Genomic DNA, 25,147 nt, shown 5'->3' on the forward strand with positions numbered 1-25,147 from the left:
CAGTACCCGAGGGACTGGTGAGGGAGCGACATGGGGAAGAGCCACCTCGACCTCAACCGGGTACCCCTAATAGGGGACCGAGGAGGGAGCCATGCCGGGAGTCTCGCTGGAGACCCTCTTTTCTTCATCTGTAGTCCTTTGGAAAAAAAATCCAGGAAAAAAGACGGAGTAAAAAAAATCTTAGGTGTGCCTCCTGCGACACTAAGCAAAACCTGGAGAAGGCTGACGCCGTCCAGGGGTGTATACTGCAGAGGAGCCAAAGTTAATCTTTTTCAGATTATGCATAGTGTCACCTCCTAGTGGACAGCAGCATAACACCCATGGTTCTGTGTCCCCCAATAAGGTGACAGAGTAATGTAGTTTTCGAAAATTTGTAGTGGCCCCAGCTGTTGTACCCACATTGATCACTCATTTATTTCCCATCCTCATTTACAGTGGAAGAACTCCTTTAAGACCATCTAATACCTACCAGACTAAGGCCTCGTTCAGACATCCATTTTACGTGAAAAAACTGGCATCTGAATGAGGCCTTACACAGTATCCAGTCACCTACCGAAGCCAAGTTTTACCCTGTAGCTACAAAACATAAATAGGAATTTAAGGTATTTGTTTTCCGTTTATTAGGCGTTTACTGCATTAAACCATACTACAGTGGCATGTAAATTATGGTAATTGTGAACAGTTAAGCAAGTTGAAGATGAAATGATCTCTTAAAGTTATAGATGACACATGTCCTTTGTATTTTAGGCCAAAAAAATTACATTGTCATTTTTTACATTTTAAAAAGTACAAAAACGAAAATGAGCCGATTAAAATGTTTAGGCACCCTTGGAAATGTGTGCGCTCAAACAACTTTGACTAAGGTTTCAAACCTTAATTAGCCTGTTAGGGTTAAGGCTTGTTCATTAGCATCGTTAGGAAAGGCCACGCGATGCAAATTTTCCAGCTTTATAAAAACCCAGCTTCCTCTAACCTTGTGCCAAAAAACTGCAGCCAGGGGTCCTTCTAAGCAGCTACCTGAAAATGGTGGAGGCCCACAAAGCTGGAGAAGGCTATAAAAATGCAAAGCAATTTCAAGTTGCTCTTTCCTCAGTTCCAAATGTAATTAAGAAGTGACAATTACCAGGAACAGTGGAGGTCAAGATAAGGTCTGGAAGACCAAGCAACATTTCAGTGAGAGTTGCTCGTAGTACTGCTAGAGATGTAAATCAGAACTCCCACTTGACTGCAAAAGACCTTCAGAAAGATTTAGCAGACTCTGGAGTTGTGGTACATTTTTCTAGTGTTCAGAGACACCTGCACAAAAATGGCCTTCATGGAAGAGTCATCAGAAGAAAACTTATCCTGCGTCCTCACCATAAAAGCGTCAGAAGTATGCAAAAAACATCTAAACAAGCATGGTGCATTTTGGAAGCAAGTCCTGTGGACCGATGAGGTTTAAATAGAACTCTCTGGCCACAATGAATTTCAGAAAAAGAACATCTCACCAACCATTCACAATGGGGGTGGATCAATCATGATTTGTGGTTGTGTTGCAGCCAATGGCACAGGAAATATTTCACGGGTAGAGGGAAGAATGGATTCAATGAAATTTCAACAAAACCTTGATGCAAACATAACACCACCTGTAAAAAGTTGAAGATGAAATGAGGATGACTTCTACAAATGGAGAATGATTCGAAACACACATCAAAATCCACAATAGACGCCCTAAAAAAACTGAAGGTTTTACAATGGCCCTCACAGTCCCTTGATCTGAACATAATTGAAAACTGTGGCTAGACCTCAAAATAGCAGAGGATGCAAGACGCAGAGGATGCAGGATTCTCACAGAACTGGAAGAATTGTCCAAGGAACAATGCATGAAAATCCCTAAAACAAGAATTAAAAGACTCGTCTGGCTACAAAAAGAGTTTACAAGCTGTGATACTTTCAAAAGCGGACGTTACTAAGTACTAATCATACAGGGTGTCCAAACTTTTGCATTGGCCCATTTTCCTTTTAGTAATTTTTAGATTGTAGAATATGAAAATATTTTCCCCTAAAATACAAAGGAAAAGTTTAGCTTTAGGGCTTTTAGAGATCATTTCATCTTTAACTTGCTTAACTGTTCACAATAACAGTAATTTTTACCAGGGGCGCCCCAACTTTTACATACCACTGTATATCAGCTTCATATCAGATCACTGTATATCAGCTCCATAAAGCCAGAGCTGTTTTGTGACTTAGTGCAGGAGTAATTCAGTCTGTTAAACCTCAAATATCCACGAGGTCTGAATGTTTCTGAAGAAATGCGTATTGTAAATGTTCAAAAAAGACTATAAGCCTCTATCCATTACGTCAAGGTTATAAATGGAGCCATGACAGATCCCATCGGATAATGACGGACCGAAGTGACTGATAATAAAACTTACCTTTAGCGATATCTTCGTCTTCTTTGTTCTTGGGTTTCGGCGTCCCGTTCTTCGGAGTGTTTGAAGCAGTCTGAGGAATAAGGAGAACATATAATGCGCTCACTCCTTATCGGTAATGAGACAGGTAACACAGTACTGTGTCACTGCCCAGTCAAGTATCCCGAAATTAAGAAAAGATCACTACAATGTCACTGTACCTGAGCGCCAGACGTAGGAAACGATACGCCTTCTTCTTTCAGAGATTTGATGGTGGCAGATATTAAGCTGAACTGGGGGTCTTTCTGAAATTCTTCCGACCATTCGACCATCATTGCTTTCAGTTTATCGGATACCTTTGGATGTGCCTAGAAATTAAGAACGAACATCATAGGTGGGTAATAATGGAGCGAGCTGTTACTTTGCACATTACACTTTCTCTTCTGGGTCGTATTCGTGGCCCTACAAGAAAGTAACACTAAATCTGGGATCCGTGTTTAAAAGGGGCTGTTGATGGATGAAACTGGAAAACTACTTGTAAAAAAAACAGTCAACTTTGCAAACTATTAAAAATCTTCTTTCAGCAACTCGCTGTCAAGGTTACCTCCTGCCACCTGAAAGGTGGTTGGTCTTACGGGCAAGGAACTCATGCTTTACAGCTTACAAGCTCTCCACTGTTACTGCACAGGCAAGGTTATGAACTGTCAATCAAGAGCACTCCCTTCCCCGTAAAGCAGGCAGCGGAGCGCTGGGCTCCTGAAGATAAAAATAAATGCCCCTTGAAGCATACCAAAGTTGCCATCAGGTCTAAGGACATGCTTATGTCATGTTTTTGACACACCTTCCAATGGGGGCCTTTCACATGGCGCAAGAGCGAACGCCCCGACGCGCACGAGAGCGAAAACCCCTACACGCACGAGAGCGAACGCCCCGACAAGTGCTCGTTTGTCATTGACTGCATGTTCCTCACATGCACCACAAAAATTTCTGCTGCTACCCTAAAGGTATCCATAGCCACCATTTTCCCTATGGAGGCCAAAAATGCGTCTGCACATGGTTTTCTTGTTCCTCTACGGTTTAGGAAAGCGTGGCGGACCCTATACAGTGATCCACTGTGAGCCAATGCACAGGCATATGTCATAGCCATAGGAAAGGAAATACTCGCCGTTTACACCTTTGGCATATATTCCCCCCAGATGTGAACAGAGCTTTCTTTGATAAAAAGAGACCCCATCCTTTTTGGTCCGCATTACACGGCTGGCACAGCACCCACACATAACCTGTGCTCCTAATCTCTGCTTGACAGCATGCAGAATCCGAGCAATATTTTTTTAATCCTCATTAATTGCATATTTTACCACTTGACATTTCATTGCTGTCTATGAATGTTTATCCGGGGCACTGTAACAAGGCGCCTGTCATCTCCCCGACGTGCAATCGAGGGAGCATCCTCCTTATCGCCAGTGTTCAGGCCGTGTATTCAAGGTTAAAGCATAAATCAATAATGTCTTTTTTACAAGAACCTGGCGACTGTAACAAATGAAGACGCTAATTATGAGCATACCTTATTTATAACGCCTCGCACTTCGCTGGCAAAATCCCTGGAACATATTTCGAGATGAAAGGCCTTCCCGCAGTTTGACACACAGGCCCCTAATAGCTACGGAGGCACAGGAAAGAAGAGGGGTGCTGATGAGATATATTTCATAACCAACAGGATGGTAAGTAACTGCTGCGTCTGGGAAGAAGCATGGAGATCAATAGAAGGAGGAATGTACTTACAGTCAGGGCGTGCAGGGCCACGTGCGGGACTTTGTGATTTACCCTTTTCATGATTGCCTTGAGGCCGTCCTTCGCTCTGGAATTCAAAAATACAATGGTCTGTGTTACCGACAGCACAAAATTAATTAACCTGCTCATATCAACATGGATTTATGAAGGATCGCTCCAGTCAAACTAACCTGATCAGCTTCTATGAGGATGTGAGCTCTCAAATGGACCCAGGAGAATCATTGGATGTCATTTATCTCGACTTCTCTAAAGCATGTGACACTGTCCCACATAAAAGATTGGTAAGTAAGATGAGAAAGCTTGGGCTAGGGGAAAATGTGTGTAGATGGGTAGGTAGCTGGCTTAGTGATAGAAAACAAAGAGTGGTTATTAATGGGGCATCCTCAGATTGGGCCAGGGTTACTAGTGGGGGACCACAGGGTTCTGTATTGGGCCCCTACTATTTAATATATTTATTAATGATCTAGTGGATGGCTTACACAGTAAAATATCAGTATTTGCAGAGGATACAAAACTATGTAAGGTCGTTAACACAAAGGAGGACAGTTTGCAACTACAGACAGATTTGAGTAAATTGGAGAATTGGGCTGAAAAATGGCAAATGAGGTTTAACACAGATAAGTGTAAGGTTCTGCACATGGAAGGAGAAACAGATGCTACAATTACTTACTAAATGGGAAACTGCTGGGGAAATCAGACATGGAAAAAGACTTAGGCATCTTAGTCAATAAGAAGCTAAATTGGAGTGCCCAGTGTCAGGCAGCTGCCACCAAAGCAAATAGGGTCATGGGATGCATTAGAAGAGGTCTGGGGACACGAGATGAAAACATAATTCTCCCTCTGTACAAATCACTCGTCAGACCACACTTGGAGTATTGTGTGCAATTTTGGACGCCGATGCTCAAGAAAGACATTACTGAACTTGAAAGGGTTCAAAGGCGGGCTACTAAAATGATAAATGGAGTTGATTCACTACAATACCCAGAAAGGTTATCAAAATTAGGTCTATTAACTCTAGAAAAGAGAAGACTTAGGGGAGACCTAATATATATGTACAAGTATATCAGAGGGCAATACAGAGATCTCTCCAATGAACTGTTTGTACCAAGGACTGTGACAAGAACAAGGGGGCATTCTCTTCGTTTGGAGGAAAGACAATTTCTGCACCAGCATAGAAGAGGGTTCTTCACGGTAAGAGCAGTGAGGCGCTGGAATTCTCTTCCTGAGGAAGTGGTGATGGCCAACTCACTGAATGAATGTAAGAAAGGAATGGATGCTTTTCTTGTGAGTAACAGTATAGAAGGTTACGAATAACAGAATATTATAGGTAGATGGTTGACCCAGCTTTGGGGAAGGAACTTTTTTCCCTATGGAGAAAATTGGCTTCTACTCTGTGGGTTTTTTGCCTTCCCCAGGATCAACAATGCAGAACAGCTGCACTAAAAATAGGCTGAACTAGATGGACATAAGGTCTTCCTTCAGCCTTCATAACTATGTTACTATATTATGTTCAGCAAAGTATTTGGCATGGCCTTACTGCCTTCATACTTTGCAGCAATGTAAAACTGCTTTTGGTGCACACTGGTCTCATAGATCCACTAACTATCCACAATATACTGCTCTGTAACATGCTGAAGCGCAAAGGTTTGCTACTCTTCATCAGCATTCTGCCAGCATTATAGGTGTTGGAACTTCCTTTCTCTCACTTTAAAACATGCATTGCTCCTGCCATTGTTTAATAGCTTGGCTGCCCTGAACTGAAAGAGACAAAGACCCACCCACCACTTCTAGTAGAGACAAAGACCCGGCCCGCATTTCCTGTCATCTATATAGGGGTCTACGCATTGTGAGGCAGTGACCCCTGTTACAGCTAGGGAATGCTGTATGTGCTCCTCAGAATACGGACGCAGGCGTATCTGGGATTGTGATGGTGAGAGAGGGACTGGCATTATTGTAAATGGCCAGTATGTGTCATAGAGGAAGTCTGTGCTGTAAGCCCTAAATGTAGTTGCTCTGGGATTTGTAGTTCCACAAGTGTTTATGTTTGTTTACTAGGGGGGCTTTATAGGGTTAGTCAGAGAGCTGGGCGGGAATGACTAACCACACATACACCGCCCACCTGTGGGGGTGGTTACAGGTACATAATGTGACCAGGGTTTGGGTCACATGGTGGAGAGTGTATGGATCTGAATGGTCAGAGTGGAAGGTCCTGGATGGCCTGTGTTGGAAGATCCTTGGAGTTTGATCGGATTCCTGGAGCACATGGTGAGGCCATGGACCTGAAGGCCTATGTTGGAAATTCCAAAGAGTGGACTTCCTGAAGAGCACAGAGAGAGGCTGTATGTGCCGAGTCTGTGACGGTATTGCATTGGGGAAGCTACCGTTCCTTCTGCGGGTCTGGACTGTCGGGAGTGCCCTGGTCACAAGGACGGTGATTCCAGTAAGGCAATTTCCCCCAGGAGACAGGAGTCAGCGTGTGGAGCAGGAGCTCTTGTAAGGTAACTACACACGAAGTGAGAAGTCCGGCGCGTTTAGAGTCTGCAATATAATGTCGTGTATTATGAAGTGCTCTGGACTATGAGTTAGGTCTGTGATGTGTAACATGGCCTACGGTGTGGTTTATGCTGAGTAGAATAAATCCAAATAGACTGTTTTGTGGAGAAAACGTGCCCGTGTGCTTTGATCCCGTTGATAAGTGAGTGTCCCCCAACACACTCAGTAAGCGCTGTCTCACAGCATCTAGAGATGGATTACACTAGACAACATGTAGGGGGACAGCAAGTTACGCAAAAAGGAGACACTAAGTGGCTGGTATGAATTTTTTTGGAGGTAAAAAGTCGTAAATAAAAGCAATTTGCAAATTATCAAATAACATTAAGTCTAAAAAAGTGGAACTATTTAAAGACTAAGAACATTTTTTACATAAAAAACTTTTTTTTTTTTTTTTTTTACATGTGTGTGTCCAGGATACTGCCGTTTTCACTGGTGCCCAAGTATCAGCACTGCCTCCTCCCTGGACTAATCTTCCCTTTTAAAGGATTTTAGACCCTTGTGCTGTCGGTACTGATTCTGAGAGTAGATTATCTTCTCAACAGTCTGTCAAGTGTTCTCTCTACTCTGTACACAAACATATCTTGTGAGGATTCGCCCCATCTATCTGCCTATCTGCACTCTGATACTATACAGTCTATGTAATTTCCCCTCTCAAAAAGCTTGGATTCTAATGATTTCTAATACTGGGAGAATGTAGGGGAAGAGCAGAGAGCCGACATAGTTGACAATCCATGTCAGAAACTTCCAGACAGCCAGCTATGCGAAGGAGCTACACAGACTCTATAACAGCAAAATGGTAGGACATTTTTAATGGAGACTATTTAAAGGGAATCTGTCACCCCTTTTTTCGACTATGAGTTGCCGGCACCGACATGAGGGGATTGTCTACAGCATTCGGTAATGCTGTAGATAAGCCCCGATGTAACCTGAAAGATAAGAAAAACAAGTTAGATTATACTTACCCAGGGGGGTTCGGTCCGGTTCGTTGGGTGTTGGCAGTCCGGTACGGCGCCTCCCATCTTCTAACGGTGATGTCCTCTTCTTTGCTGCCTGTCGTGCCTCCTGCACAGGCGCACTTGCTCTGCCCTATTGAGGGCAGAGCAAAGTCCTGTAGTGCGCAGGCACCAGGAGAGGTCCGACGCCTGCGCACTGCAGTATTCTGCTCTGCTCCCAACAGGGCAGAGCAGTGCACCTGCGCCGGAGCCACGACAGGCAGCAAAGAAGAAGACCGTTAGAAGATGGGAGGCGCCGGACTGCAACACCCATCAGACCGGACCGAACCCCCCCAGGTGAGTATAATATAACTCCTTTTTCTTCTCTTTCAGGTTACATCAGGGGCTTACCTACAGCATTACACAATGCTGTAGACAAGCCCCTGATGGCTGTGCCAGCAGCTCAAAGTCGAGAAAAGGAGTGACAGATTCCCTTTAAAAAGTTGGTTGTTTTTGAATTTAGTAGGCAAATGAACAATCAAAAAAAAAACAACAGCATGATGTTCTACATAGACTTTAAAAAGAACCAGTCGGTATGTTTCTACAAATGTAAGGTGGAATGGCTGTATAGATGCTCGTCCATCAAGAAAAATGATCCCTTTTTCTAGAGATCTGAGGTTCTAGTCATGAGAAATCTGGAGTAGAAGCCATAGATTTCATCCCTGTATCCCATATGCTGCCAATCATAGCTCAGCAGCATCTGAGACTGCTACAACAGCTGTCAAGCGCCCAGTTGCAGAGATTTCTCATAGTGCGCTCCAGGAGAAAAACAAAACAGGAATCTCTCTGTAATGGAGCGACGTAGCTTGAAACGAAAAAAAAAGACAGACGGGACGAATGGAGCTCAGGGATTTTTGTACAAGGAATTCAACTCTTTAGCGCAGGAACCAACGATTTTGTCTTGGGCATGTTTGAAATAGCAAACCAAGAGTTGGATGACGAAAAGTTAGTGGTTTACTAAGCCAAAACCTAGTGAAAAGTTCCCTTTAGGCTGATGCGTAGATGCACAGAAAAACAAAAAATGCATGAAAAGGTGTTTGACAGCCAACACAAATTAGCAGAAGCTTATACCTTTTATACAAAGCAGTGACAATAGTGTAAATGACAAACAGAAGCATCTACCTGCTCTCCTGGAAGAAAATGATAATAGACTGCAGAAAACGAGTCACCGATTAGAACCTTACCCATTGGGAGTATTGAGGATTTTGTCACATATGTCCATGATGTGGCCCCAATCTTCAGACGTGTTATATTCATTTGTTGCTTTTTCTGAAAAAAAAAAAAAAAAGCAGAAATAAGACACAAAATCAAAATAAAACGATCAAGGTGGAGTCTGGACATTTGCCGTCTTCCTTCTGCTAATCGAGTAAAGACGTCCCGCACATTAGATCCCCGCTTGCTGAATGCACGCTCGTCAGACACTTACTCCTCTCGACTCCTCCGTATACACGTGCACGCTCCGCCGATTGTCCATTACTTACATGGCGCTATACAGAGCCCTAGTTTATAGGACTCACTTTAGGTACTTCGTCCCATAAAGGAATCTTACGGAGGTGGATAATCCTGTGTATATCTACACATCATCCTATGGTCTTCTGCGTCAATTAACTCCTTCCCACCAAAGCCAATTTTTGTTTTTGCCTCCCTTTATTCCAAGAGCAATAACTTTTTTTTTTTCCGTCAACATGGCCGTATGAGAACATGTTTCAAGTGGGCTGAACTGTTGCACCATTTTGGGTTACATATGACCTTTTATTCCAACTTTTGGGAGAAGACGAGATGACGGAATACCAACAATTTTGTCTTTTCAATTCTTCTTTCCAAATTTTTATTACTGTGTAGGTTACATAATTGTATTTTTTGACAGATTGTACTTTTGTATGTTTTTTTTTTTTCCTTATTTGTAAGTGGGAAAAAGGGGTTGATTGGTTCTTTATTTTTTTTTTTTACATATTTTTTTAGTCTCCATAGAGAACTTAAACCTATGATTGTCTGATTGCTTTTACTATGTACTGTAAAATATTTCAGTATTGCAGCAGATGTTGAAATTAACCATTTCCTTTGACGTATAGCCACAGGCTGAGCTTCGTAAGAGTAAGAGCCCATGAAAACGTCCACGCAAATCGGTCCGATCACAGACCGGCGATCGCTGGTTCAAGTCCCATCAGGTCCGTTTCTGTGGTTTGCGCAGCGCGAATCCACTGTCAGGTTCCCTTTAACGCTTCGTTCTTACGCAATAAAAAGATCTGCGACGTCTCAGCCAAGCGGGCATTTGTTATCAATGGGAATATGACACAGGATTAAAGGATAGGACATGTTAAACTTTAACATACCCAATCTTTTTTTTTTTTGTGACATCTGCTCTCAGAGGAGAGTGGAGACACTCATACACAAAGTCCTTTTCACTCTGTACGGCCCAGCTTCCCATGATGAGGATTTCCCAGTGGAAACCTTGGACATACACGCTGCATGGATACAGCAGAGGGGCCTACGGATCTGTTTATCTGCAGTTCTCGGTTGCATGTGATAAACGCACACTGCAGAAACAGTGTAAAAAGTAACTTAGATGGTCGGCGGCTCCAGTCAGAGCCAGTGGGATTGAACACCTTTTTTTCTGGGATTTACAGAAGTAATACAAAGCTCAGAAATATGCCCAGTTTTAGCAGACGGAAAAAAAAAAAAAAAATATATGTCCTAATCACAGATCAGACTCGTGTCATCCTAGTGTTATCCATAGTTTAATGTGTAATGGGTAGGAAAAGCAAGATATTCATTTTTTGCATATGTTCCACCGATGGATGAAAAAAAAAATTTCATCTTGTACGCAAAAAAAAGAAAAACACATCTGAATGAGGACCAAGATTATGTTTACATGAAATGTCTCTTTTTTACTACAATTTCTGGAAAAGAAGAAAAAGAAATAAGAAAATTTGTATATATATATATAAATAAGGTAGCGCTTGTTATACGTGTTGGGGACACTCGCTTTGCTGCAGAAATCCAGGTCCGGCACAGGTTTCTCAACATAAGCTCAGTACATTCGGTTTATTCAGGCATCATAAACCCAAAGCCATATGCAACAGAGAGTTCATATTAAACAGCATAGCGTCCATGACAGAGCTTCCCTCTGTTAACCCTGTGGTCACACAGGTTATACAATGTCCAGTACGCAGCGTGACCGGGTTACCTCATAGCTGCTTCATACTTCAGATGTTCATTCCCTCTCCCTGGGAACTGTCAGACACTTGCAGCCATTACTCACAGGCACTTCAGGAAGGCAGACACATCTTCCAGCGAGACCTTCCAAACGGACCAACCGGGTCCCAGCATTCACTCATGTGACCTACCCTAGCCACCTTATATGGTCCGTAGCCACGCCCACCGGGTCACATGGCTATGACCTCATCACAGGTCCTACAAGCATTCATACATTCTTTACTATGGCGTTCTAGCCACCAGGGCTGTGGAGTCGGAGTCGGTGCTCATTTTGGTGGAGTCGGAGTTGGAGTCGGTATAAAATGGACCGACTCCTAAAATATATAATAAATTGGGTACAGTAGTTCAATGCAGAATATGCTGAATATTTTTTCATAGGAATTTGGGAAAGTTATGAAATGTCCTATAAATGACTGTTCTATTCCTGATCTAAGGCTACATTCACACACAGCGTTTTTCCTGTGTTTTTTGAGGATACGTTTTTCAGTTGCAAAAGCCGATCAGATTTTTAAAAAACCGCATCACCTGAAAGGTTTTTGAGCTGATAATGTTTTCAATAGCAAAAGCAGATTAGAAATCTGCTCTATATATCTATATATCCATTTATCCATATCATATCTGTACCAAAAAGAATAAAAGCTGGGTAGCACACAGACTAACACTCCTTTTTTTTTAGCACCAGTCAGGTACACCTCATAGCTGCCCAAAAGGACGCCCAGGACAGGCATTGCTCGTCTTCAGTAACATCAACATCAACTGATAGTTGGAATAAAGAGACTGCATTAATCACCACATCTTCTTAAGTTGTAGGGGTGTGCAGTATGAGGTTCTGCAGCAGCTGAGGTGTGCAGTATGAAATTCTGCAGAACAGTATGAGATTCTGCCCCCGCCCCCAGGTTTGATCCTGGCTGCGCCCATAGTGTGAATGTAGCCTTAGGATCTAGGCTTTATCTTAGCTGAGATAATTCATAGTGTGTGTGTGTATATATATATATATATATATATATACACACAGTGCCTACAAGTAGTATTCAACCCCCTGCAGATTTAGCAGGTTTACACATTCAGAATTAACTTGGCATTGTGACATTTGGACTGTAGATCAGCCTGGAAGTGTGAAATGCACTGCTGCAAAAAAGAATGTTATTTCTTTGTTTAATTTTTTTTTAAATTGTGAAAAGTTTATTCAGAGGGTCATTTATTATTCAAACCCTCAAACCACCAGAATTCTGTTTGGTTCCCCTAAAGTATTAAGAAGTATTTCAGGCACAAAGAACAATGAGCTTCACAGTTTGGATTAATTATCTCTTTTTCCAGCCTTTTCTGACTATTTAAGACCCTCCCCAAACTTGTGAACAGCACTCATACATGGTCAACATGGGAAAGACAAAGGTGCATTCCAAGGCCATCAGAGACAAGATCGTGGAGGGTCACAAGGCTGGCAAGGGGTACAAAACCCTTTCCAAGGAGTTGGGCCTACCTGTCTCCACTGTTGGGAGCATCATCCGGAAGTGGAAGGCTTATGGAACTACTGTTAGCCTTCCACGGCCTGGACAGCCTTTGAAAGTTTCCTCCCGTGCCGAGGCCAGGCTTGTCCGAAGAGTCAAGGCTGACCCAAGGACAACAAGGAAGGAGCTCCGGGAAGATCTCATGGCAGTGGGGACATTGGTTTCAGTCAATACCATAAGTAACGTACTCCACCGCAATGGTCTCCGTTCCAGACGAGTCCGTAAGGTACCTTTACTTTCAAAGCGTCATGTCAAGGCTCGTCTACAGTTTGCTCATGATCACTTGGAGGACTCTGAGACAGACTGGTTCAAGGTTCTCTGGTCTGATGAGACCAAGATCGAGATCTTTGGTGCCAACCACACACGTGACGTTTGGAGACTGGATGGCACTGCATACGACCCCAAGAATACCATCCCTACAGTCAAGCATGGTGGTGGCAGCATCATGCTGTGGGGCTGTTTCTCAGCCAAGGGGCCTGGCCATCTGGTCCGCATCCATGGGAAGATGGATAGCACGGCCTACCTGGAGATTTTGGCCAAGAACCTCCGCTCCTCCATCAAGGATCTTAAGATGGGTCGTCATTTCATCTTCCAACAAGACAACGACCCAAAGCACACAGCCAAGAAAACCAAGGCCTGGTTCAAGAGGCAAAAAATCAAGGTGTTGGAGTGGCCTAGTCAGTCTCCTGACCTTAACCCAATTGAAAACTTGTGGAAGGAGCTCAAGATTAAAGTCCACATGAGACACCCAAAGAACCTAGATAACTTGGAGAAGATCTGCATGGAGGAGTGGGCCAAGATAACTCCAGAGACCTGTGCCGGCCTGATCAGGTCTTATAAAAGACGATTATTAGCTGTAATTGCAAACAAGGGTTTTTCCACAAAATATTAAACCTAGGGGTTGAATAATAATTGACCCACACTTGTATGTTTAAAATTTCTTAAAATTTAACTGAGCAACATAACTTTTTAGTTTGTAAGATTTATGCATCTGTTAATAAATCCTGCTCTTGTGTGAAGTTTGAAGGCTCTAACTTATTTGCATCTTATCAAACCTGCTAAATCTGCAGGGGGTTGAATACTACTTGTAGGCACTGTATATATATATATATATATATATATATATACATACATACACACACACATACATACATACACACACACAGTACAGACCAAAAGTTTGGACACACCTTCTCAATCAAAGCGTTTTCTTTATTTTCATGACTATGAAAATTGTATATTCACTCTGAAGGCATCAAAACTATGAATTAACACATGTGGAATTATATAATTAACAAAAAAGTGTGAAACAACTGAAAATACTGTATGTCTTATATTCTAGGTTCTTCAAAGTAGCCACCTTTTGCTTTGATTTCTGCTTTGCACACTCTTGGCATTCTCTTGATGAGCTTCAAGAGGTAGTCACCGGAAATGGTTTTCACTTCACAGGTGTGCCCTGTCAGGTTTAATAAGTGGGATTTCTTGCCTTATAAATGAGGTTGGGACCATCAGTTGTGTTGTGCAGAAGTCTGGTGGATACACAGGTGATAGTCCTACTGAATAGACTGTTAGAATTTGTATTATGGCAAGAAAAAAGCAGCTGAGTAAAGAAAAACGAGTGGCCATCATTACTTTAAGAAATAAAGGTCAGTCAGTCCGAAAAATTGGGAAAACTTTGAAAGTGTCCCCAAGTGCAGTGGCAAAAACCATCAAGCGCTACAAAGAAACTGGCTCACATGAGGACCACCCCAGGAAAGGAAGACCAAGAGTCACCTCTGCTACGGAGGATAAGTTCATCCGAGTCACCAGCCTCAGAAATCGCAGGTTAACAGCAGCTCAGATTAGAGACCAGGTCAATGCCACACAGAGTTCTAGCAGCAGACACATCTCTACAACAACTGTTAAGAGGAGACTTTGTGCAGCAGGCCTTCATGGTAAAATAGCTGCTAGGAAACCACTGCTAAGGACAGGCAACAAGCAGAAGAGACTTGTTTGGGCTAAAGAACACAAGGAATGGACATTAGACCAGTTGAAATCTTTGCTTTAGTCTGATGAGTCCAAATTTGAGATCTTTGGTTCCAACCACCATGTCTTTGTGCGACGCAGAAAAGGTGAACGGATGGACTCTACATGCCTGGTTCCCACCGTGAAGCATGGAGGAGGAGGTGAGATGGTGTGGGGATGCTTTGCTGGTGACACTGTTGGGGATTTATTCAAAATTGAAGGCATACTGAACCAGCATGGCTACCACAGCATCTTGCAGCGGCATGCTATTCCATCCGGTTTGTGGTTAGTTGGACCATCATTTATTTTTCAACAGGACAATGACCCCAAACACACCTCCAGGCTGTGTAAGGGCTATCTGACCAAGAAGGAGAGTGATGGGGTGCTACGTCAGATGGCCTGGCCTCCACAGTCACCAGACCTGAACCCAATCGAGATGGTTTGAGGTGAGCTGGACCGCAGAGAGAAGGCAAAAGGGCCAACAAGGGCTAAGCATCTCTGGAAACTCCTTCAAGACTGTTGGAAGACCATTTCTGGTGACTACCACTTGAAGCTCATCAAGAGAATGCCAAGAGTGTGCAAAGCAGTAATCAAAGCAAAAGGTGGCTACTTTGAAGAACCTAGAATATAAGACATATTTTCAGTTGTTTCACACTTTCATTATATAATTCCACATGTGTTAATTCATTGTTTTGATGCCTTCAGAATGAATCTACAATTTTCAGTCATGAAAATAAAGAAAACTCTTTGAATGAGAAGGTGTGTCCAAACTTTGGTCTGTACCGTATACATGTACAATTGTACATGTATACAGTGTATTACATATTTACAATTTATTACAGTTTTTTGTGTTCTAAAGTTGTATTCCAATAAATAGATATTATGTTCTATCTAAATATCTTGATTATTGGATCAAAGAAATGATTAAATGTCTGATGTTCACATTGTACTACAATAACTTTTTCACTTAAATATAAGCAATATATGTGGGAGTCGGAGTGGGAGTCATGGAGTCGGAGTCGGTGTAAGGGAAATTGAGGAGTCGGAGTCGCAGGTTTGACTTACCGACTCCACAGCCCTGCTAGCCACACCCCTAGGTGGATTTGTAGGTAGCTGGTTCCGCCTGTCTCACCAGCTACCTGGAACGCTCTCCCTGACACAGTGTAACAGAAGCTCAGCAGTACCTCTGCTGACCAACACACATGTTCAAGCTTCCATCCCAAGGCCACCCACCTTGAGATATATAACGGTCATTCAACCTCTTGCCACTCATCCTCTCTCCTGGGACACCCACACAGCGCCCCCTAGCGGACACAGTGGTCACTACACCACATACATACATATATAATATATATATATATATATATATATATATATATATATATATATATTACACACACACACACACTGCTTTGCGAAAGTATTCGGCCCCCTGGAACTTTTCAACCTTTTCCCACATATCATGCTTCAAACATGAAAATACCAAATGTAAATTTCTGGTGAAGAATCAGCAACAAGTGGGACACAATTGTGAAGTTGAATTAAATTTATTGGTTATTTTACATTTTTGTGGAAATTAAAAAACTGAAAAGTGGGGCGTGCAATATTATTCGGCCCCTTTACTTTCAGTGCAGCAAAGTCACTCCAGAAGTCATTGTGGATCTCTGAATGATCCAATGTTGTCCTAAATGACTAATGATGATAAATATAATCCACCTGTGTGTAATCAAGTCTCCGTATAAATGCACCTGCTCTGTGATAGTCTCAGGGTTCTGTTTGAAGCACAGAGAGCATCATAAAGACCAAGGAACACAACAGGCAGGTCCCTGATACTGTTGTGGAGAAGTTTACAGCCGGATTTGGATACAAAATTATTTCCAAAACTTTAAACATCCCAAGGAGCACTGTGCAAGTGATCATATTGAAATGGAAGGAGTATCATACCACTGCAAATCTACCAAGACCCGGCCATCCCTCTAAACTTTCATCTCAAACAAGGAGAAGACTGATCAGAGATGCAGCCAAGAGGCCCATGATCACTCTGGATGAACTGCAGAGATCTACAGCTGAGGTGGGACAGTCTGTCCATAGGACAACAATCCTATGGAATCTATTGGGTATTGTCAAGAAGATGAGCGACACCAGACCCTCCAATGCAGACGAGCTGAAGGCTGCTATAAAAGCAACCTGGGCTTCCATAGCACCTCAGCAGTGCCACAGACTGATCGCCTCCATGCCACGCCGCATTGATGCAGTAATTGAGGCAAAAGGAGCCTCAACCAAGTATTGAGTGCATTTACTGATCATACATTTCAGTAGGGCAACATATCAGATCTTAAAATCATTTTTCAAGCTGGTGTTATAAAGTATTCTAATTTACTGAGATAATGACTTTTGGGTTTTCATTGGCTGTAAGTCATAATCATCAACATTACCAGAAATAAACACGTGAAATAGATCACTCTGTCTGTAATGGCTCTATATAATTTTTGAGTGCCACTTTTTGTTTTGAAGAACTGAAATAAAATTAACTTTTTGATGGTATTCTAATTTTGTGAGAAGCTCCTGTATATACACATACACACAGCGTCTTAAATTGCCGTTATTATTCCTGACAATGAGTGTCCACCAGTATAAAATTTAAGCTGCAGTCAAATTTTGGAGGAAAAATATGTGCAGAATAAAACAGAAAATCTTATGGTTTTTCTTCCATTCCTTTCAGTAGCAGAAAAACAAATCATTAGTCACTGATCAGAAATGTGTTTTCCAGCACAGCGGCGGCAGCTCTCGCTGCAATGACCTGGATTTATTTGGCCTCAGCTCGCAGTGATACGGATCTGTTAGCAGGAAGCGGCCGCTCACCTTTGAACACCATTATACAGGTTACACAAACTACAAAAGTGCTTGTGTAACTACGGGTGCGTTCACACTGAGCCTCCGGCAGCCGTTAAAGGACCGACATTTGGCTACATAGACTCGGATCAGAGATGATTTATCGGCCCGTTTAGACAGCACTTCCAAAGTAGAAAACGATCAGCAAAAGATCTCGGCAGCACACGACCTGTTTACACCAGGGCTGTGGAGTCGGAGTCGTGGAGTCGGAGTCGGTGCTCATTTTGGTGGAGTCGGAGTCGGAGTCGGTATAAAATGGACCGACTCCTAAAATATATAATAAATTGGGTACAGTAGTTCAATGCAGGATGTGCTGAATATTTTTTCATAGGAGTTATGAAATGTCCTATAAATGGCTGTTCTATTCCTAATCTAAGGCTACATTCACACACAGCGTTTTTGCTGCGTTTTTTGAGGATACGTTTTTCAGCTGCAAAAGCTGATCATCTTTTTAAAAAACCGCATCACCTGACAGGTTTTTGAGCTCATAGATAATGTTTTCAATAGCAAAAGCAGATTAGAAATCTGCTCTATCCATTTATCCATATCTGTCAATCCATATCGTATCTGTACCAAAAAGAATGAAAACCGGGTAGTACACCAATATATATTCTGTTCTATCTAAATATCTTGATTATTGGATCATAAAAATGATTAAATGTCTGAGGTTCACATTGTACTACAATAAATTTTTCACTTAAATATAAGCAATATGTGTGGGAGTCGGAGTCGGCGTCGTGGAGTCGGAGTCGGTGTAAGGGAAATTGAGGAGTCGGAGTCGCAGGTTTGGCTTACCGACTCCACAGCCCTGGTTTACACAAGACAAAGTGCTTCCGAGAACAATGATCACTAAGCAAATTTAAAAAATAACTTCACTTGATAGACAAGTGTTTTGCTCATTCATGGGGTGATTGGCAGCCTGTTTACACCCGTGTATGTACACCCTGTGTTTACTGGTCGGCCGCTGTCGATTTACAGTATTGTATTATAGATCAGAGCTGCATTCACAATCCTGCTTGTTGTTCATGAAAACAGTCAGCAAGCATGTGATAAAAATACAATGACAAAAGGATGAGTAAACTTTTCATCTAAGGCTGGGGTCACACTTGCAAGAAACTCCAGCGAGTCTCTCGCCTCAATACCCGGGGCTGCCGCCGGCACTCGGACCAGAGCGCTCAGCCGCACAGAACTACATGCAGCCGCACACTCCGGTCTCGAGTGGCGGGTATTGAGACGCGAGAGTCGTGCGAGTTTCTCGCAAGTGTAACCCCAGCCTAGAGTGGTTTTCCCAAAATCTCTAGTATCCTCTTATTCCTGCAGAAGCACATTTGTAGAAAAAGTCACAAGCAGCATTTTAGAGTGAAAACAGAGAAGATGTAACAAATGACATAAAAGGTTTCCATATATTCAGCTTCTGTGGTTGTTTGTTTTGTTTTTTTCCATTTTCTAAGTGGATAAAGTCCTGATGAAGACCTCACTGAAAGAAAATTGAACTGGATGGCTTAGCCCTTATCGACACATTTGGAAGTTTTTGATCAGTTTTTTGATCCTTTTTCATTCTCTTTTTGTCCCATGTGCCCATTTTAAAAAACCGCACATTATCAGTTTTTCCTCGGAAAAAAGGGAAAGAGATTTCCTAAGCTTCTCTTAGTTACCATTCAGTGAAAAATGGACGACACGCAGATGGCACACAGAAGACGGGCAGACGACACTCGAACACAGCCCACAAAGCAGACCTGAGGATCACACAACTATTTTTTTTTTCATACAGACTAACGAAAAAAGTTACATAAAACAGCACCAAAGAAAATAATGCATTATTGTGCTGTCAGGCAACCACTGATGTGTGAATGAGGCCCCAGCCATATGCAAACACCACTTATCCACTAGCTCGGTGATTAATGTCAGGGTCTGACGACTGGGGCCTCCGGAAAAGTAAGATCTCACCTTAGGAGGAGCTTGTATGGGCAGTTGCTCTATTCCATCTCCATGGCAGTGCAGATCTGATTAGTAGGGGTACTAGGGGTCGGCCGGGCCTCATAAAAACAACTGACAGTCATCACTAAACCATTAAATAATAGATAATTGTTTCTGGCTGGAATAAACTTTTTGCAAAGTCCTGCAATGTAAATGTGACCCAGAGTTTTTGTTGATGGATTTCTTTTTTTTTTTTTTTTTTTAATACAAAAAGTAGTTCTTGGTGGAAAATTGTGACTGTCAAGTATTCTGTATGGCTACATGGGTATGGAAGAGGGGGTGGGGGCATGACATGACTCATGTTTGGTATAATTCAAGTATTATTTGCTTTTGTCAAAGGAGTGAAAATTGTCTAGAAACCAATAGTACAAAAAAAGGTTACAATTACGGTATATGACAATTTTAGGCCTTTCTCCCTTTCTGGGGTCACCAGGTTGAGTGCAGGGCAAATCTTGCACTATATTACATTTTATGGCGCCTACTATAAAAAGCCTGTGTTCTAGTAATTATAGGGATCAGCCCCAGGCGCCCCACCTACGAGAACATCCTGGCCTCTCATTCAGATGTTCATTTTGGGGTTTTTTTGCTTTTCATTTTTCACGCTTCTCCTACCATTAAACAGTAAATGACACATCACACAGATTGGTTCTACGTTGTACTATTCAATTATGTGAGAGTTTCATTTATGAATTGAATGAAATAGAAAAAGGTTTCTGATTTTTCTTTTTTTTGTGGACAGCTGGTTTCCCCCCACCAAAAAAAAAGAAGAAAACGGACACGTGAACAGCCTTATAGATTGCAATGGTTACTTGTTCTACCCATGAAAAGAAATGGGTGTCTAAAGGAGACCTTACTCTTTAACCAGAGTAGAAACACATGCATGTTCCACCAAAACAGGGGGGGGGCATCTTCAAGAGTCAGAAGACATAGCTAAAGTGTATGAGCCAGAACAGCAGGCGCAGTGCACAGACAACCCTGAAGTCCTTTGCAGCTGTCCATGGCTCGCTACACAAGGGTCTCCAAATCCCGATCTCGTCACCCTGTAACCTTGCACACAGTGGGTATTCCTTTAATCCTATCGGGTTCTAAAAAAACAAAACAAAACAACTCTTTACTAACCCTCCCCGAGGTCCAGCGTTGAGTCTTTGCCTGTGTCCTGATCTTCGTTGTTTTGCAGAAGGGGGCGCCACGTAGACACATCGTCAGGGGGATGTCTCGATGGGGCATCGGTGAAAACCCAACATCAGAACCAGGGAGGATGAGTAAATTGCAGGGTTTAGTTTCTTTTTTTTTGTTAACCAACTGTACATATGAGGAAAAGTTTTCTAAAAGAGGTCAATCCTTTAAACACAATATTTAAACTAGCATTCCCATCTCCAAGATCCTATCCCAATATGTAGGTGTAATAATAATAATAATATTCGCAAATACCTTCAATGTAGTATAGTTCTTCTGATTTGCTAAGTCTCGCCTCATGTGCAGGCATTGAAGGACCTTAGGTATCCAGGGTTACGACCACTAATATAGTGACAGTTAGCTGGTTGCTAGTGGTCGTAACCATGGATACCTAAGGTCGTGCAATGCCTGCACATGAGGAGAAACATAGCAAATCAGAAGAACTATACTACATTGAAGGTATTTGTGAATAATAATATTATTATTACACCTACTACATATTGGGATAGGATCTTGGGGATGGGAATACCCCTTTACTCTGCCTGAAGCTACAAGCCTTTCTTAAAAGGTGCTGTGCAGGTAACTGAGTCAGTGCTTGGCCAAAGAGAAGAAACGTCCTGTAAGAATGATCTGTCGCAGACTATTCCTGCAGGAAGAGAGAAGCGGTGCCCATATATCCACGCCGCTTATCTACGAATAATCATTAAGTCCTAACATCAGAATCTGAAGCTTAAAAAAAAAAAAATTATAAATAGGACAATAAAAATAATACCAGCACGAAGCAGCAAAATAAAAGCAAAGACAGCGTTTGAATAGGGGATGATGAACGACTCCTAACCCCACCGAACACGTCAGGGGGGGGGGGTCAAAGAAACGAATCACGGCCATAGTTACATCACACCCCGGACACGGCCCCCCGACCTGCATCGGCCATAGTTACGTCACACCCCGTACACGGCTCCCTGACCTGCATCGGCCATAGTTACGTCACTCCCCGGACACGGCCCCCCCCCCGCCTGCAGCGGCCATAGTTACTTCACACCCTGGACACGGCCCCCCCGCCTGCAGCGGCCATAGTTACTTCACACCCCGGACACGGCCCCCCCGCCTGCAGCGGCCATAGTTACTTCCCACCCCGGACACGGCCCCCCCGCCTGCAGCGGCCATAGTTACGTCACACCCCGGACACGGCCCCCCGGCCAGCAGCGGCCATAGTTACGTCACACCCCGGACACGGCCCCCCGGCCATAATTAAGTCACACACCGGACACGGCCCCCGGCCAGCAGCGGCCATAGTTACATCACACCCCGGACACGGCCTCCCCGCCAGCATCGGCCATAGTTACGTCACACCCCGGACACGGCCCCCCGGCCATAGTTACATCACACCCCGGACACGGCCCCCCGACCATAGTTACATCACACCCCGGACACGGCCCCCCGACCTGCATCAGCCATAGTTACGTCACACCCCGTACACAGCTCCCCCGACCTGCATCGGCCATAGTTACGTCACACCCCGTACACGGCTCCCTGACCTGCATCGGCCATAGTTACGTCACACCCCGTACACGGCTCCCTGACCTGCATCGGCCATAGTTACATCACACCCCAGACACGGCCCCCGACCTGCATCGGCCATAGTTACGTCACACCCCGTACACGGCTCCCTGACCTGCATCGGCCATAGTTACGTCACTCCCCGGACACGGCCCCCCCCCCGCCTGCAGCGGCCATAGTTACTTCACACCCTGGACACGGCCCCCCCGCCTGCAGCGGCCATAGTTACGTCACACCCCGGACACGGCCCCCCGGCCATAGTTACATCACACCCCGGACACGGCCCCCCGACCATAGTTACATCACACCCCGGACACGGCCCCCCGACCTGCATCAGCCATAGTTACGTCACACCCCGTACACAGCTCCCCCGACCTGCATCGGCCATAGTTACGTCACACCCCGTACACGGCTCCCTGACCTGCATCGGCCATAGTTACGTCACACCCCGTACACGGCTCCCTGACCTGCATCGGCCATAGTTACATCACACCCCAGACACGGCCCCCGACCTGCATCGGCCATAGTTACGTCACACCCCGTACACGGCTCCCTGACCTGCATCGGCCATAGTTACGTCACTCCCCGGACACGGCCCCCCCCCCGCCTGCAGCGGCCATAGTTACTTCACACCCCGGACACGGCCCCCCCGCCTGCAGCGGCCATAGTTACTTCCCACCCCGGACACGGCCCCCCCGCCTGCAGCGGCCATAGTTACGTCACACCCCGGACACGGCCCCCCGGCCATAGTTACGTCACACCCCGGACACGGCCTCCCCGCCTGCAGCGGCCATAGTTACGTCACACCCCGGACACGGCCCCCCGGCCATAGTTACGTCACACCCCGGACACGGCCTCCCCGCCAGCATCGGCCATAGTTACGTCACACCCCGGACACGGCCCCCCGGCCATAGTTACATCACACCCCGGACACGGCCCCCCGGCCATAGTTACATCACACCCCGGACACGGCCCCCCGACCTGCATCAGCCATAGTTACGTCACACCCCGTACACAGCTCCCCCGACCTGCATCGGCCATAGTTACGTCACACCCCGTACACGGCTCCCTGACCTGCATCGGCCATAGTTACATCACACCCCAGACACGGCCCCCCCGACCTGCATCGGCCATAGTTACATCACACCCTGGACATGGCCCCCCTGCCTGCAGCGGCCATAGTTACGTCACACCCCGGACACGGCCCCCCCGACCTGCATCGGCCATAGTTACATCACACCCTGGACATGGCCCCCCTGCCTGCATCGGCCATAGTTACGTCACTCCCCGGACACGGCCCCCCCCCCGCCTGCAGCGGCCATAGTTACTTCACACCCCGGACACGGCCCCCCCGCCTGCAGCGGCCATAGTTACTTCCCACCCCGGACACGGCCCCCCCGCCTGCAGCGGCCATAGTTACGTCACACCCCGGACACGGCCCCCCGGCCATAGTTACGTCACACCCCGGACACGGCCTCCCCGCCTGCAGCGGCCATAGTTACGTCACACCCCGGACACGGCCCCCCGGCCATAGTTACGTCACACCCCGGACACGGCCTCCCCGCCAGCATCGGCCATAGTTACGTCACACCCCGGACACGGCCCCCCGGCCATAGTTACATCACACCCCGGACACGGCCCCCCGGCCATAGTTACATCACACCCCGGACACGGCCCCCCGACCTGCATCAGCCATAGTTACGTCACACCCCGTACACAGCTCCCCCGACCTGCATCGGCCATAGTTACGTCACACCCCGTACACGGCTCCCTGACCTGCATCGGCCATAGTTACGTCACACCCCGTACACGGCCCCCCGACCTGCATCAGCCATAGTTACGTCACACCCCGTACACAGCTCCCCCGACCTGCATCGGCCAAAGTTACGTCACACCCCGTACACGGCTCCCTGACCTGCATCGGCCATAGTTACATCACACCCCAGACACGGCCCCCCCGACCTGCATCGGCCATAGTTACATCACACCCTGGACATGGCCCCCCTGCCTGCAGCGGCCATAGTTACGTCACACCCCGGACACGGCCCCCAGGCCTGCACCAAGAGTAAAGGAAAAGGGGAGCAATAGTCCAAAGGGACCAATCAGATTTCAGCTTGTAAAATACTGAAAAATGAAAGCAGTATTTTGATTGGTCTGTAGCGTAGCCAATCAGATTTCAACTACTAACACGACTGGGAAATTAAACCAATAGTTTAATTGGTTGCTATGGGCAACTGCACCACGGCCCTCTGGTATAAATACATCACGTCGTCTAGGGACGCTGATATTAAGGAATTCCACGTCTAACTTACCGACATCCTGGTCGAAGGGGTTGGAGCTAAAGAGCGGCATAACTGGGGAGGGTGAAGGGAGAAGACGTCTCCGTGAACCAGGCTCCTGTCAGACTCTTCCTCCTCCGGCTTCTCCCGTCACAACATCCAGCACAATTGGCTTCCGTATGCCCGGAGCTGCCCCTGGACCGCCTGACAAGAAAAATGATTTGATTCGTACGTCTCTCAATGATAACTCGCCCTCCCCGCAGCGTTCAGTGAGTATATCAATAATAAGCCGCGGGGCAGGAAGACGTTATTTGGTATTTTACTGTTTACATTCCGTCATTTAGCGTCAGGCAGCTGCGAGGACAGCCCGCAGTGCGGTCCTTCGTGTATCTGAGGGCCTTCAGCTGTAGGAAGGGCAGCGACGCTGTGATCAGGTATGTCACGTGGGTGACGTCACGCGGATGATTGCGCAGAAGCGTAGGGCGGGGGGAGGAGGCTCTGACGTCATGATTTAAAGGAGACGAAATGGAAAGACGTCACTTTTTTTTTTTTTTTTTTTTTTTCCTTATATTTCTATTTATTTTAGCTGCTTAAAGCCAGAAGATTCTGAAAACTTTCCAACCAGGTACCAGAATAGGGGTGGTGGTTAAGCTGCTGGAAATTATATTTTCTTCTGTGTGTTCGTTTTTTATTCGCCTTCTTCCAAGAACCATAACTTTTATTATATATAATATATTTATTATTTATTTATATAGCGCCATTAATTCCACGGTGCTGTACATGAGAAGGGGGGTTACATACAAAGTTAT

General features: G+C 45.0%; 1 protein-coding gene across 1 annotated transcript in view; it reads right to left on the minus strand.

The window, feature by feature from the left end:
- Positions 1-24,509, minus strand: part of STAM2 (signal transducing adaptor molecule 2) — a 48,237-nt gene extending 23,728 nt beyond the window's left edge. The window contains exons 1-6 of the mRNA XM_073545625.1: positions 24,372-24,509; positions 8,911-8,995; positions 4,173-4,248; positions 3,955-4,050; positions 2,612-2,758; positions 2,415-2,484 (exon numbers count right to left, since the gene is read on the minus strand). Of these exons, the coding sequence (XP_073401726.1) occupies positions 2,415-2,484; positions 2,612-2,758; positions 3,955-4,050; positions 4,173-4,248; positions 8,911-8,995; positions 24,372-24,411 (514 nt within the window). The 5' untranslated portion in view covers positions 24,412-24,509. The remainder of the gene's footprint in view (positions 1-2,414; positions 2,485-2,611; positions 2,759-3,954; positions 4,051-4,172; positions 4,249-8,910; positions 8,996-24,371) is intronic.
- Between the last annotated feature and the right edge of the window lie 638 nt (positions 24,510-25,147).

This window comes from Dendrobates tinctorius, unplaced genomic scaffold (genome assembly GCF_039654945.1).
Source record: "Dendrobates tinctorius isolate UK_male_01 unplaced genomic scaffold, ASM3965494v1 ptg000143l, whole genome shotgun sequence".
Taxonomy (NCBI): domain Eukaryota; kingdom Metazoa; phylum Chordata; class Amphibia; order Anura; family Dendrobatidae; genus Dendrobates; species Dendrobates tinctorius.